The 14,476-nt window shown below is 38.7% G+C and overlaps 1 protein-coding gene across 5 annotated transcripts in view; it reads right to left on the bottom strand.

Annotated features, from left to right (window-relative positions):
• Nucleotides 1-3,069: 3,069 nt before the first annotated feature.
• LOC138721814 (sodium channel protein type 5 subunit alpha-like) overlaps nt 3,070-14,476 on the bottom strand; it is a 217,609-nt gene continuing 206,202 nt past the window's right edge. For all 5 annotated transcript variants that reach the window (XM_069859263.1, XM_069859259.1, XM_069859260.1 and 2 more), the window contains 5 exons: nt 8,747-8,800; nt 7,098-7,239; nt 6,278-6,378; nt 5,523-5,793; nt 3,070-5,133 (listed from right to left, as the gene is read on the bottom strand). In XM_069859263.1, coding sequence (XP_069715364.1) covers nt 3,899-5,133; nt 5,523-5,793; nt 6,278-6,378; nt 7,098-7,239; nt 8,747-8,800 — 1,803 coding nt within the window. In that variant the 3' untranslated portion in view covers nt 3,070-3,898. The remainder of the gene's footprint in view (nt 5,134-5,522; nt 5,794-6,277; nt 6,379-7,097; nt 7,240-8,746; nt 8,801-14,476) is intronic.

Here is a 14,476-nt window from a genome sequence, read left to right as displayed (position 1 = left end):
CTTCACCAGCTAGTTCTACTGGACAGGATGGGTTGAAATATTAATGCTGGGCTCCATCTATAAATTAGTCTCTTTGAAGAGAAGCTTTTGAGTCTTCTTTAAATTCCTCTGAAGCACTCAGAAATTCACCATCAATTTCACCAAGCATTGGTTCTAGCCTTTAATGTCCTGAAGTTAGCCTTACAATGCAAGATGAACTTGAGGGGTTTTCATTGTCAAGTTGTCTAACAAAAATCACCTTGAATCTCCCAAACAAATATGCTGAAAATAAGTCAGAGAAATAATTGCATAGATGTTGAAAACAACAACAAAAGGCACAGGAAATATTTGTTATCCTTATTTATTTAATAAAGAAACATAATAAACTTGAATTTTTCCAGGTACAAACAGCTTAAAATGTCCTAGGATATTGGCTGATATTTTCCTTGCTCTTTTCATAGCTTGAGTGATTCATGTGGAAGCCTTTATTGAACAAATCAACAGAAAAAAATGGTATCACTCACCATGCTTATAGACAGTGTGGGCCAACTATTGAGTTAGTGTCTTTAACTAAATCACTGCACTGGGAGGCTGTATAATTGCTAGATTCAGATCATCTCCATTAATAAAGATCTGCAAGTGAGGTTGGTTGAAGTCTTTGAGGGGAGTTCTGCATAACATACAAATATACCATTCTCTCCTCAGCTCTAAATAAATATGCCACAAAACAATAGAAAACCCAATAGAAAAACAACCTTCCAGTTACAAAGAATTTGAAAGTAATTTACAATTCAGTTTTAGAAAGTTGCACTGTAAACATCTGTAGTTAAGACCCTCTTTCAGATTTTTTTTTTGCATTGTGACCTTATTTTCTAACAGGTTTTGGGTAGAAGACAGAATCATTTATAATTGCGTCAGTACTATAGGTTATCACAGCAATGACAATAGAATGTTTAACACAAGGGTGAAGTGACCAGAGGAAGAGATCTTCTCTAATATAATCAGTGACCAGCGAATCGTCCCATTACATTCCATTCCATTCATTACTGGGCCTGACTCCCAATATCAGCTGAATATTTTCTAATATAAGTCTCAAATACTTAAAATATTTTTTAAAAAGCATCACCAACACTGCACTGCTGAGCACAGACTGGCTTTTGTCTTGGGTTTTGAACTGTTTATATTCTATGTGAAAAAAATCGCATATGAAATGCTCCTTTTTTCTTCGTATTCTTCCTTCTTTTTTATTCTAAAGCTTTGAAAGGAAAATTATTTCACCAGTTGAGACAATAAATGCTTGTTCAGCAAGTAATGAATGTACTATTTTCTAATTAAACAGTTTCATTACAGGCAGCAGCTCATTGCTAATGACCAATAAATCCCATTGAGAAGAAAATATTGTAATCAGGAAGGCGTGTCCTCCGAGTGTCAGCCACTCTATAAACTCACAAGATACATGTATATGTATAGGTATATGTGTGTGTGTGTGTATATATATATATGCATATAAATATAAAAATCGCATACTCTTTCTGGGTGATATGTACAGTCAGAATAACATTACAGCATAAATACACAGGGAATCTGTATAAAGTTTCTCTAATTTGAGAAGCCTTGAGCAATTTTGGTTTTGGGGTGGGGCTAAGGGTGAGGAGGCAGGAAAGAATAAAGAATGTTTTAACTTTAAGGAACGAAGAGTAGTTCCCTTAAGGAAGAGTCTAATTACATACAAGATTTGAAGGCAACAAAATCCCCAGAGGAACAGCCCTATGTTATAAAACATAGACATGGGGTTAAAAGGGCAAAAGAGCATGATTATAATAATACTTATATAGTATGGTTCATTCCCTTATAGCACTTCGCAACCAGAAAGTCTTACAACACCCCTGTGAGGTAGGTAAGTATTATTATTCCCATTTTACAGATGGGCAAACTGAGGCACAGATAGGTTAAATTATTTGCCTAAAAATCATGTAGTAAGAATCAGGAATAGACCCCAGGAATCCTGATGGCAAATCCTCTGAATTAACTGGTAGACCACTCTCAAGTGAATGCCTGAGACGCCTCTCAATGAATGGAGAGAAAATATTAGCCCATATTTACAGAGATGCATCATCATCCTTTTGACATGTTTAGAGGACAGATAACAATGGCCATAGATAAACTTCACTGTAACATGTGACTTTAATTTTTGTTGCCAACCTCATCTGGATTTTGACTCTTTTACATCCTGGGATGTAACTAAATGTCAATAACAATACACCTTAAATACATTCTTGATATCTTTGCTTCTCCAAGGTGAAAAGCACAATTACTCTTCCTTAAAGTGCAATGGCTCATTACAGAAATCTCAAGATTTTCTACGAAGTCCAAACAAACCCAAATACAATCAGTCTGAAGGTGAAAAAGAAAACTTGTCCGTAATAACGGACTTGTCTCTATATTCCATAAATACTTTCTCACATTCTATTGAGGCTGAAAGCTTTATAACAAATAATAATCTATGTTTGCACGGAAAACCTCTAATACTTTTCTACAGTCACACATCCACCGTTCACCCTGTTGTCGTTTCTTTGGCCTGAAGCTGATGGGTACATCAGCTGTAAATATTCCTTTACCTACAGGAATGAGAATATTTCTATTTTTGAGCAAATTCTTTTCATTGGCTCCTGTACTTCTTGTCTTTCCGCAGTAATGTAACATTATTGTACGGGAAAATGAAAGAAGGACACTGAGTAGAAAGGATTCAAAACCTCAAAATGTACATACAGATCCAGAGGCAATTTCCCTCCCACCGTCTTGATCGTGCTGTTGCAGCCGTTCTGCACAGCCCAGTGGCTTTTTTTGTAGTAGAAGTAGTAGCAGTAGTAGTAGTAGCAGCAGCAGTAGCAGTAGTATTTTTTGAGTAATATTGATGCACAGTTTCCAATAAGCCTGCCTAGTCCAGTGTTCCTTGGGAAAACATAACCTATCCCACTACCTTAACAGAAATTTTGTCAGTGTAGATGGTGCTTTGGAGCACTACACACAAACGTGATGCACTACTTCTATGGCGAGTTTGATTGCGGTATTCAAAGCAGATTCTTGAAACATACTAAAAAATTAGTGCTTTTATTAACAGTTTTACAAACAGAATCCATTACTCTCTAGTTTTCTGAAGGGTAGAACATGCCATTTCTCTCATTATTTTGACATCATTTCCTTCTCAGTTTTTTTTTTTTTAATTTCTCCTCATGAGCAGTTGCAAGTCCCAAGAGGGAGGGCTTAGTGTAATAAACAATTAAAATGTTGTTAATTTGATAGTTTGCTTTGCAACAACTTTCCTCTTCAAACAATGGGGTTCCCGCAAGTTCCTATTACCTTGATTCAAGAGTTCATCATGAAGAGTGTAAGGATCATTTATCTCCATGGAAAATGAGACTTTTTTTTTAAGTAAAAAAATATCAAATATAATAAATTTATGAAAGACCATTCACAACATATACAGTAAGTGTTACATTTTGCTACAGCAGCTGTGATATTTTTTTTTTCATTTTTAGAATGCAAGGTCATACATCGCCATAAGTAAACACACTAATATGAGTAAGACCTTAAATGAATGTATACAGCCAGGCTTTATCTGTGGATAGATATACACTGTGTTTACTGTTTTACAGTCTAGCATATTCTTATTCACACCATTGATATAACAGCTATGACCCTGCAAAGATTCTTCTTGTGCCTACAGCAATATAAATATTGAGCCAAGTCAAAAAAAGCAGGGTCAAAGGTTATATGACTTATTAGACTCCTGTAGTTAAGGGTAAAAACTCCATTGTTTCTTTTGCAACTAATGTTTCATAAGAAGGCTGCTTCAATCATTGTGTAGTTACAGCATTACATTCTGTAAACAATATTTTAAAGCATTCTAAACAAACATTTAAACAATTGATTCTTTATCCCTGTCTGGTGAGAGCAGGCAATCTATAGCCTCATCACTTTTGCTTGAGTCTGTCATCTTCAGCTGGAGATTCTCACTTGTACCTCTGGTGACACTGTCGTAGGATGGAGGGAAAGATGTGGAGGATAGAGTTTCTGATTTGTCTATTGGCCTGCCGTAGTTTTCGTTCATCATGAATGCAATAAGACCCTCCTTCTCAGGTGCATCGTCCTCAAGGATGCTGCTGTCAAAAGTTCTGTGCCGGTACAAGTAAGATGCCTGCTTCATGGAGCGCCGAAATAAATGTCTCCTGTAAGCCCGCTGGATGACAATGGCAGAGACCTCTTCTTGTTTCCGTCTGAGAGTTGTTGTAATCGGTTCATAAGAGATCTTAGATGGATTTGCCGCCATAAACTTTTCCTCCATCTGTATTTTAAGGGCATCCATCTCTCCAGATTCTCCTAGCACCCTTTTTGTAAAAGCAAACAAAATATCCAAGCAATGGATCCTATCTCCACTGACCATGGGCAGGTCCATTGCTATGAGTTTGATTTTGTTTGGTTTTGCTATGCGCAAAGGTTCTGACAGCGCGTCTGCAAAGTCTGAAAGTGCAGAATACTCAATAAACTGAGTGGCTTCAGGGTCAAACTTCTCCCAGATTTCATAGAACATATCAAAATCATCCTCGCTTAGAGGCTCTGTACTTTCCTCAGTGGCTACACTGAAGTTCTCTAAAATAATGGCTATATACATGTTTACAACAATGAGAAATGATATAATGATATAAGTAACAAAGAATAAAATCCCTACCGCAGGGCTCCCACAGTCTCCCTTTGAACCATTTGCATTTGGAAGGTTTGGGTCGCAATACGGTGGTCCGGTATTTAAAATAGGGTTGAGAAGACCATCCCAGCCAGCTGACGTTGTGATTTGAAAGAGACAGAGCATGCTGTTAGCAAAGGTTTGGAAGTTGAACATGTCATCAATCCCATGCTCCTTCTTAACATAGGCAAAGTTAGCCATGCCAAAAATGGCATAAATGAACATGACCAGAAAAAGCAAGAGGCCAATGTTGAACAGAGCAGGTAGGGACATCATTAAGGCAAAAAGGAGAGTTCGAATTCCTTTGGCTCCCCGGATGAGTCTTAGGATCCGGCCAATTCGAGCCAAGCGAATGACTCTGAAGAGTGTGGGAGAGAAGAAATATTTCTGGATGATGTCAGAAAGTACAGTGCCTTGAAAAGAAAAGAGACAAACAGTGAGCTAGTACACGGGAAATAATCCCAGACTTCCCTTTAAAACAATCAGTCAGGATTGTGGATAACATTGATGAAAAATTCCCCAGACCGGAAGACTCACAACAAAGGGAACGGTGTTGTCATAAGTGTTTTCATGTCCATTGAAAGCAATACTGTGGCCTGATAAACCTCACCATTTTGCTAATCAAACAAGTTATTGTTATGGAGTATTATGCTGCAAAACATGAATATTAAATAAAATATTCTTAGGATCTAATTCTCTGAATTCAAAGTGTATTTTATTGCGAAGTCTTCAACTGTGTCAAATTAAAGTTACGTCTGCCTTTTTAACTTTGGAGTTTGAGTAGAAATCCACATTCACCTACCTACAATAGACAGAATCACGACGACAAAGTCAAATATGTTCCAGCCATTGGTGAAGTAGTAGTGTCGCAAAGCCAGCATTTTGAAGATGCACTCCCCAGTGAAGATGGCAACAAAAAGCATATTGATTTTATGAAGGATGTTCACTTTTTCTTGACTTTGGTCATCTGTTTCCACCATCATGGTAACCATGTTAAGGCAGATAAGAATCATAATGGAGACATCAAAGGCTTGTTTTGAGACGACATCAAAAATAAAACCTTGGTATTTGTTCTGGAGGAAAGGAGAAGATTTAGTTAGGAGATATAAACAGTGTCAAAATGATGACATCCTTGTCTCCTAATTGATCATAAAGAAGAGGAAAATGGACAATATACTGCTTCTGATTAAAACTTCATAAATATAAAGATGATGATGAATGGTTGGATGATAGAATTTTCAAATCCATTTACTCCTAATGCTTCTTGAAGCTACTGAAAAAAAGGATCTCGGACTGGGGCCATGAATTCATGCGATGCAGACATGTGGCCACTGCCATGACTACATATGTAAACTGGACGTGCGGTCAATATTGCAGAACAATGGGAATTTTGGACCACGCAGGTAACTGGACTTGCAAATACTGTCCAAAATCGAACCATATAAATACTAAACGGCTTTCATCTGGAAGTAATCACTGGGAGGTCGAACTGCATTAATATAATTAAGTAAATATTCAGGTATTACATAGAGGTCAACTGAATTATGCCATTCTTACCAGTGGCCTTGGAATTGGCTTTTGAGGTTTCTTAGATCCCAACTTTTTCATTGCATTGTAATACTTTTTCTGTTCTTCTGTCATAAAGATGTCCTGGCCACCTAAGTATAGAGAGAGAACAAAGTTATTACTTTTGATGAAAAGAGGTCCACTGCCTCCATCCAAACTTGAGGGCTGAATTCTCTTCTGTTTTCTTATTTCCATTTTCATGTAGCTTTCATCAAAACATCTAAGAAGGGCTTGATGAGATGCAGTGCTGGCAGCTGCTTATTTCATGGAGGAAAAGGGCAGGAGACAGAACAGTGCAGGCAACCAAGAAGGAGCAAGACTTGGATAATGTCTACACTCCAGATAGGTCAGGGGTGAGAGGGGAAAGTAGAAGAAACTCAGGCCTTTGTTTAGAGCCTACAAAGCAGCAATAAACAGTTCTCAGACAAAAGCCTCACCTTCTTGACCCTGGCTGCATTCCAGGGCAGAAAGGTGATAGGATGCACTGCTCTGAAGGACAGTGGTGTTTGAGCATGGGGACACCAGGGTGGTCTGTGCCTCTGCGACAGAGCTTGTGCTGAAGATCCTGTCTGCAGGGAGCTGCTTCACTGATTTCTACGGAGAGTATAATCCCCCAGCCTGCATTTTCAGCATGCTCATCCTATGGGGAGATTAGGGGCTGCTACAACTGTGCTCTTGTAAAAGTCATGTATGTGGCTGTTCTGTCAATGCCAACATCAGGCCTAATGTAGTAAAGCTCCTGTCTGTAATATAATCTATCTTGCCCTGGTTGCCGCAGCAATCACAAGGTGATGTGTAGCATATGCAGTACTTATCTTTTTCTTTTGTTGGTTAAAATTGTCAATGATGACACCAATGAAGAGGTTCAATGTGAAGAAAGACCCAAAGATGATGAAAATCACAAAGTACAGGTACATGTATAAATTATATTCCCATTCAGGCTGCTCCTCACACTGCAAAAGGAAAATGGAAAAAGCAAAAATGACACCATCTATGCATGTATCAAAATATGAATGCAGTTAAAAGAGAACTGTCCATCAGCAACAAAGATTATGAAACAGGAAACCAGTGTAACTCTGACTAGCAAAGTCAGCGCTCCACAGTCTCTGTTTGAAGTTTGCTACTGGCATCTGCAATGCTACGGTCATTTCAGCTACATTTCACAATACTGTCACAGCAATCACACTGCTTCAGAAAGTGCAACTTCAGAATAAATCCTATAAAATGTTCTCAGTCTGAAGCCAGAAGGGGAAAAGAATCAATTTTCTGATTATCCCTAATCTTATAGGAACTAATGGTGCTTATAAAAAGCAAAAGTACGATTGCAGTATAATTAAATGCTACTGAAAACCACTGTATTGAAAGTCAGTGCATTTAGAAGTACAATCTTTCTTTCATGAAGAGTAGAAATGAATAAGATTTCTTGGTGACTGACTGAGCAACACAGTCCAATAACCTGAAAACACATGAACACATTTGGCAAAAATGCTCAAATTTGCCCAACCAGCGTTAGGTATCTAACCAAGATGCCAGAAGCTCACACTTCCCTAGATGCCTCATTTTCTCATTTGTGGCCCCTGTGTTTCATTCAGCATCATGGAGGATACACATACATGTGCGTGCAGTACAAGAATAAATCAACATAATGAACCATGTTATGCAAAGGTACTCTTCTGCTCCTTTGATGGCATGAGGATTTTTCACCCCCTATTCCTCCATTTAGGGCTCAGCTCCTAGTTACTCAATTCAGCCTGTCAAATTCCCAGTACCAGGAAGCTACCTCACAAATTAACAGTGAGTGTAATCTTGTTCATTTAATATTATTAAAAAACGGAAAGGCGACAACATCTCCTTCAATTAAAAAAAATAAAAACACCACACATGATATACCAAGGAAGATGTTCAGGGCTTTTTTTTAGGAATCTGAAAGCTGAATGGAACATAGACTGGAATTGGTTGCCAACCCTAGGCAGTTACCAGCATTCAGACCTTCAACACGTCTTAAGCCAGAGCTGGAAACTCACTCCAGGTGAAGATACAGGGAAGGCTAAGAATGTGGGTAACAGGAGAATATAATTTCATCCTAATGCTTTTAGATAATTTCTTTGGTCAAAACTTAGATCCATGTAAAATATTACAGCCAATGGGGAAGAAGCAGAGAAGACAGTTTAGGGTTTTGGTAGACTCAGTCTCACCCTGGAGGCGCCTCTCTGTGCTGAAAGTTTTGCAGTACAAATAGATATATCAGTTGTGTAGAGCTCAGGGCTACATTTGTTTTAATCTCAGGGTTGTGATGCTTCAGTACCAGCTACAAAAAAAAGTCTGCAACTGTCTTAGCCAGAGTGAGAAAGGAACATGTAGCCTTTATGTAATTTTTTTAAGCTTTGTTGTTGTTAACTTCTGTGAATGCCGTGAAAGTCAATGGAAAAGGAAATCATTAATTTCTTTGTTGTGACCTACCTCTCGTGAATCCACTGCTGCATACATAATATCCATCCAACCTTTAAATGTAGCCTGAAAAAAAATCCACAAATAATACCAAATTAAGTATATTCAACAAGCATGTCTTGAAATGATGATATTGCCACCGTGATTTTTTAAAAATACAATGTTGAGCACGTTCTTCACTGTTAATGAACTGCCTCTCCTCTAAAGCAATAGGTATCCATGGGTTTAATTTCATTTAGACATTTTAAATCATTCCAGAATGGTTTTCTCCTGGATTATCTCATTCTTGTTCTCTGATTTTCTGCAGTTGGGATAAAACAGAGGTTTTTATGAGAGATTTTAGAAAGGAGAGAAAAATATAGCAACTACATCTTGGGCAGTTTTGGCCTTACGAAATCAAAGTAATGAAGAGATGTGGCTACACAGGATAATTCAGAATGCTTCCCGCACAAGTATCAGACCAGGTGAGATGGATCCTCTAGACTGATGGGCAGTGACTGTGTAGTGGGATCCTACTGAAGCTTGGATTCCGCCCCCTTTTAAGACGTGGTAAATCAAGGCAATCTCAAAGCCCTGAGAGTTGCATAAATCACAGATGACTTGAAAGGAGCAAAGGCAATCAACACCTCCTGTGAGCCTGGCCTTGGAAACTCCATCTGCTTTACTATTAAAATTTTGTACTTTTTAAATTGTGTGTGTGTGTTATTTATTTATTTTTCAATTGTGCAAGCAGAGAGCAATTCCACAGAAGTCAATGCCTCTTACTGGAATGTGCAAAGGAGAAAGGGCAGTTTCCTAGAAGAAACACGCAGAAGTCATGTTTACTATTCTGTAGCAAAACCATGACTCTTTGCTCTTGATAGATGTCTGTCACTAGATACTGCCTGATGCCAGGTGTACCTGGCATTATGCCTAAGCCACATTGCCTTTATATTTATCGTCTGGGGTTGTTTCTCGTTCAACTTCTGACCCATTTAGTCTTACCCTGGATTTAAAATCAGTGTGGCACGTAATTAGGCATTTTAACATTTATTGATCTAATCGTATTTACACTAGCATGCATGCCCAATATTTTTTATTTTAATCCTACAGGTTGAATATTCACCATGGTGTGTGCTGGCACACAATTGCAGATAATGCTAATAGGAATTTGTCCAGTGGTTCCCAGGAGAAAATCAGGCATTTATGTTGAGCAAGGCACATCCAGAAGCTTTAAAAGTGCTTCAGTATACATGCTGTATTATTAATTTGATTCATGGAGGTAACAGTGCCTTCCCATTTACCTCTGAAGGCAACTAAACCAAAGGAAAATGTTGTACAAGAGGTCAACCCTATTTCTCATGGAAGTATAAATATAATAAAGTTTGAAAGGTTACATTCATTTTTATCTACTGCTTGAAAGAGATGAAACCTGCAAAATCAGTACCCTTTGGAAAATCTATTCCATGGTACTGTATGTTTAAAAACCCTTTAGATGTAAAGGGTTTATACGAATGATCAGCAGTTTTATTGAAACAAATAATTATTTGAACATGTCACACTGATCCTCCTTAACTGTTCTAATATTTTCCTTTTCTGTGGTTCTTTTTCTAATCTGGTAAAAGATTTCTGGTGGCATTACACTCATTTGCAGCTTCCAGCTCAAAATACAGTTCAGGAAGGGTGGATGGGATGAAATAAGAAAACCTTTTCTCTGTAGCAAGAAATGATATGGTTTTAGCCTGTACTTTTTTCCCACTTGGGAGGAAATCTTTTCTCTGAGTAGCTATTTACCCCTTGATGTGTACCACAGACACAGAAGATTCTACTCCAAGGCACAGTGGTTTACAGTGATAAGAGATGATGAAGTGATCTGACAAAAATAAATATTAAGAAAATGAAGTACTGTGATTTTCTGGTTTTCCCAGTTGTCCAGAAGTAACAGAATTAAAAATCCACAGCATTTCTGGAAAGCTTCCCTAGACACTTCATCTGCAGAGGATAAAAGATACTGAGAATGAAAGAAGTATAACACTGGGGAAAGAAATTATTTATCTGGAATTAGTAACCACTTACTCTCTGGATAAGGAAGTGACAAAGTTTTCACGGAAGTGTTTGTGATATTATCCTGCCTGGAAGCTACCCAGAGAAACACCATTTTCGTCTAAAACTGTCATGTGATGAGATTATCTGCTGATAAACTCATCTTGGGATGGGATTACATTTTGTTATTTGACTGGTGGTTAGAGTTGCGATGCAGTAAATTAGTGGGGAGGGGGATAGGTGGGATGGCACTAGCTGCCCTCAAACCTTTTATTGTATAATCAGATGGTGCCTTAAAATGAAAAAAAAAGCGCCTTTAAATCTGCAAGGGGGACTTTTTTTTCTAGAAATTAATTGCGAGAGTACAATAAATATGACTGCTTTTGACAGTAGAAATACCGGTCTTCACATTTCTAAAATGTTTCTTTAACCTTTACTACTAGTGAGAGAAACTTTTGAAAGCAAAACCAGAGCCATCAAAATTACAATCAAATTATACATATTTAAGTTGCCTATGGCAGCTCCACTATCTGCTGGCTTTTCTGTTGCATTTTTCAGTTTGCTCAACTTCATCATAGCAGCATTTTTATACCTATCATTTGTTTTATGTTTATTTTGCATTAAGATGATTTGCCAGGGAGGGCACCACCAAGTATTGGTCTCACCAGAGCACCCCAGAGGTCTGTGCTGCACTGGGCTACGTGGGCTTCAAAGGTGCTACCTCTGCTCCCCTTGAATTTCCACCACTAAATCCTCACAGAAATACTGCTTACTTCTGATCCTTGAACACATGGAAAAATCTACCCTGGCACCCCAATTTATGGCTTGTTCGGAAGCACAGATTTTTTGCATGTTTTGTATCCACAGTGAAAGTTCACAGTTTACAGAAGTGCAAGATATCGTGTAACTCAGTAACTTTAGACACATGCCGCTGTCTCATGACCATTTTGTAGCTGATTTACGAGCTCAGTCAGGACTTCAAACCTGGCATGAGGGGCTGAATTAACCCTGCAGCTCCTGATGGCTGCACTGGTCTTAGAGTGCTTCTGTTATCTTCCCACACCTTATCTGAAGTCTCAGAGTGACAGAGGGTTGTAGAGCATATTAGATGCAAGCCTATTCCTGTCTAAGGAGAAGTTGCCCAAGCAAGCTAGATGCTGCATGAGAGACCACTTGTTTTCTTGGTGTTCTTCAAGAGATTGCTAAAATTTCAAGATACGTTGCAAAAAGAATAAAATGTGGAGATGACCATAATGTGAGGGAAAGGATTCTGCAAGGGAAATGCAAAACTGCTGAATATAGAACATACTTCTTTGTTCAGCTCAAATACAGGTTTATAGAACATAATTGCTGTGACCTCCAAAGCAATTCTGGGAATACAGAAAAAGCATTATGGAAGCACTGGGCTGTAGTGACATTTTTTTCCTAATAGATCAGGGTGTTAAGGGGGTTAAATACCCAGAGGAGTGAATCATCCTTCTTGTAAATTAAAAAGTTGTGATAGTAAAGGTCTTTTTCTCCCCATGAACGAGGCATTTCTCTTGCTTGTCGAATGAGCAGAGACTACTTCTTACTTTAGTATTTTAGTATTAGTGGTGAGATAGCATGTATGTTAGTTGGAGAAGCTTGAACTGTGACCAACCACTTCACATGAATGTTTTCTCAGACTCATGAATTCAAAGTGGCATCTCCAGAACAACATGATGCATCCTAAACCAAGTAGGAAAAGAGCAAAGGATATTTGTGGAAGGCTTCATGCAGTTACCAACTACGTATTCAGAAAGTTTGCCTCTAGATAGTAGTAAGCTTTAAAGCTTTCCTGGTAGGAACTTCTCATTTCTTTCAAGGATTCTGTAGAAGTGAAGACAGAACATTAGGTGGACAGATATGTTTTATATATTTCTGTTTGGACTTTCAGACACATTCAGGCATCCACAGGTATCTTCAGAGCCATTTAAAGAATGTATTGCAGCAGCTGAAAATGTCAATGATCAAAAGACAAGTCCCACTGAAAAGCTCATATTTTGGATCCCTGAGGGTTGTAACCAAAATGCTTTTCTCATCATTGCTATGCATTGTCTCAGCATGCAAAAAGATGCATCAATGTTTCTGTCTCTTTAGGAGAGCTGAAGTGTTAACCGATCTCCTGTAATTCCTCTGGCAGTTAGGTCACGAAATGAGACTCTGTATGAAGGCTGTTTGGCAAGGAGCACCTGTAACTGACACTCCTTGGCTGGAGTCTGGCAAAAGAGATCCAGATGTTTGGGCCACTTCTTTGTGGGTATCATCTTTACAATTTATTGCCTAAGACTGTCATTAGCAGCAGACATCAGAGCTCTAGGTGCAGGATGACAGTTAAAATCAATCCCCTAAAAGCATCTGGCTCCTGCCCTTCCTCCTGGAAGAAGAAACCAGCACCTGCAGTAGAACCTGAGCAAGGACATAGGCCTCCTTAATTTCATTTCATTTCCTTCATTTTCAACCTGCAGGGCCATCAAGTCCATTTTCAGCTAGAAAATAGCAGTACTAGACCTTACATTAATAGATGTGCCAAGATTCACCTTCAACCAGTTATGGTTTTGCTGTCATCACTGACCCCAACAGAAGGCATTCCTACCTGCTGACTGCAGCCAGTATCACCAGTGCCAAGCACCCGGGAACTGATACTGCAGAAGAGACTGCTTCAGGATACTCCTTAAGCAATGCCAACTTATGAAAAGTTGCAGATTTTCAGAAAGTTGGAGCTTGAGTCTTATAAAAGAAATGGAGAGAGAACACTGATGGAGTTTTTTCACCAAGCAAAGTAGGCATCTGTTAAGCAGTCATGAAAAAGACGAGAAGATTCAGGTGAGGCATAATATTTTAAATCTGGACATTTTTGCTCAGCTAGATTGCATCTTTCAATAAAAGACAAAGAATGCTCTATATAGACTGGGAAATCTAATTAAAGATGTTCGAAGTCAATTAATCTACCCTGCGTGGGTAAGCTGAATATAATGACATGCAAAAGATAAAAGCTCTTGCTCTGAGGAAGTTCAGCTCTATGTCACGGAAAGAACCAAATGTGGTTGCACCCATTCTAATCTTTCTGCCTTCCAGAATGTGTGGAAGCAAAGACTTGACAGACAGCAGTCAGAAGATCTCAAACCAAAGTGCATGTATAACAGAAGAAGAATATATAAGACTAAGCATTTCTATGAGAAATTACTTCATGGAGCTATTTCATGTGTCTATAATGAAGAAAAAAAGGTCTGGTAGAAAGCAAATTTGCATCATGGAAAGGATAAGGGCTGGTAGATGTGGTAAGAGACCTGTGGAAGGCTCATGCTGTCTTGGAAAGTCAGGTGGGAGCCCAGGGCAGTACCCTACCACATTGCAAAGGGACGATGCCAACAGGCAACAACTGAATTGAACCCACTGCATGCAAGCTATTATCTCAGAAGCAAGGAATGCCATCACAGACACTTCAAGACAGTAACCTCTCTGTCCAAGGATGTAGCAAGGGACTTGTTTCACTTTGCAAGCATGAAATGCAACACAACAAACACTCCTATTGCATATCCAGCCCTTGCCAACACCAGGCTTCAGAGCAAATTAGGAACAATGGAAGTAAATGTCATTACCATTATTTTACATCAGGGCCCCATGGAATTGAAACAAAAAGTTATTTGTCTAAAATCACTCTGCAGGCCAGTGACAGATCCTGGACGAGAAGATGGA

The sequence above is a fragment of the Phaenicophaeus curvirostris genome, chromosome 6 (genome assembly GCF_032191515.1).
Source record: "Phaenicophaeus curvirostris isolate KB17595 chromosome 6, BPBGC_Pcur_1.0, whole genome shotgun sequence".
Lineage (NCBI taxonomy): Eukaryota > Metazoa > Chordata > Aves > Cuculiformes > Cuculidae > Phaenicophaeus > Phaenicophaeus curvirostris.
This window is presented reverse-complemented; position numbering and strand designations above follow the sequence as displayed.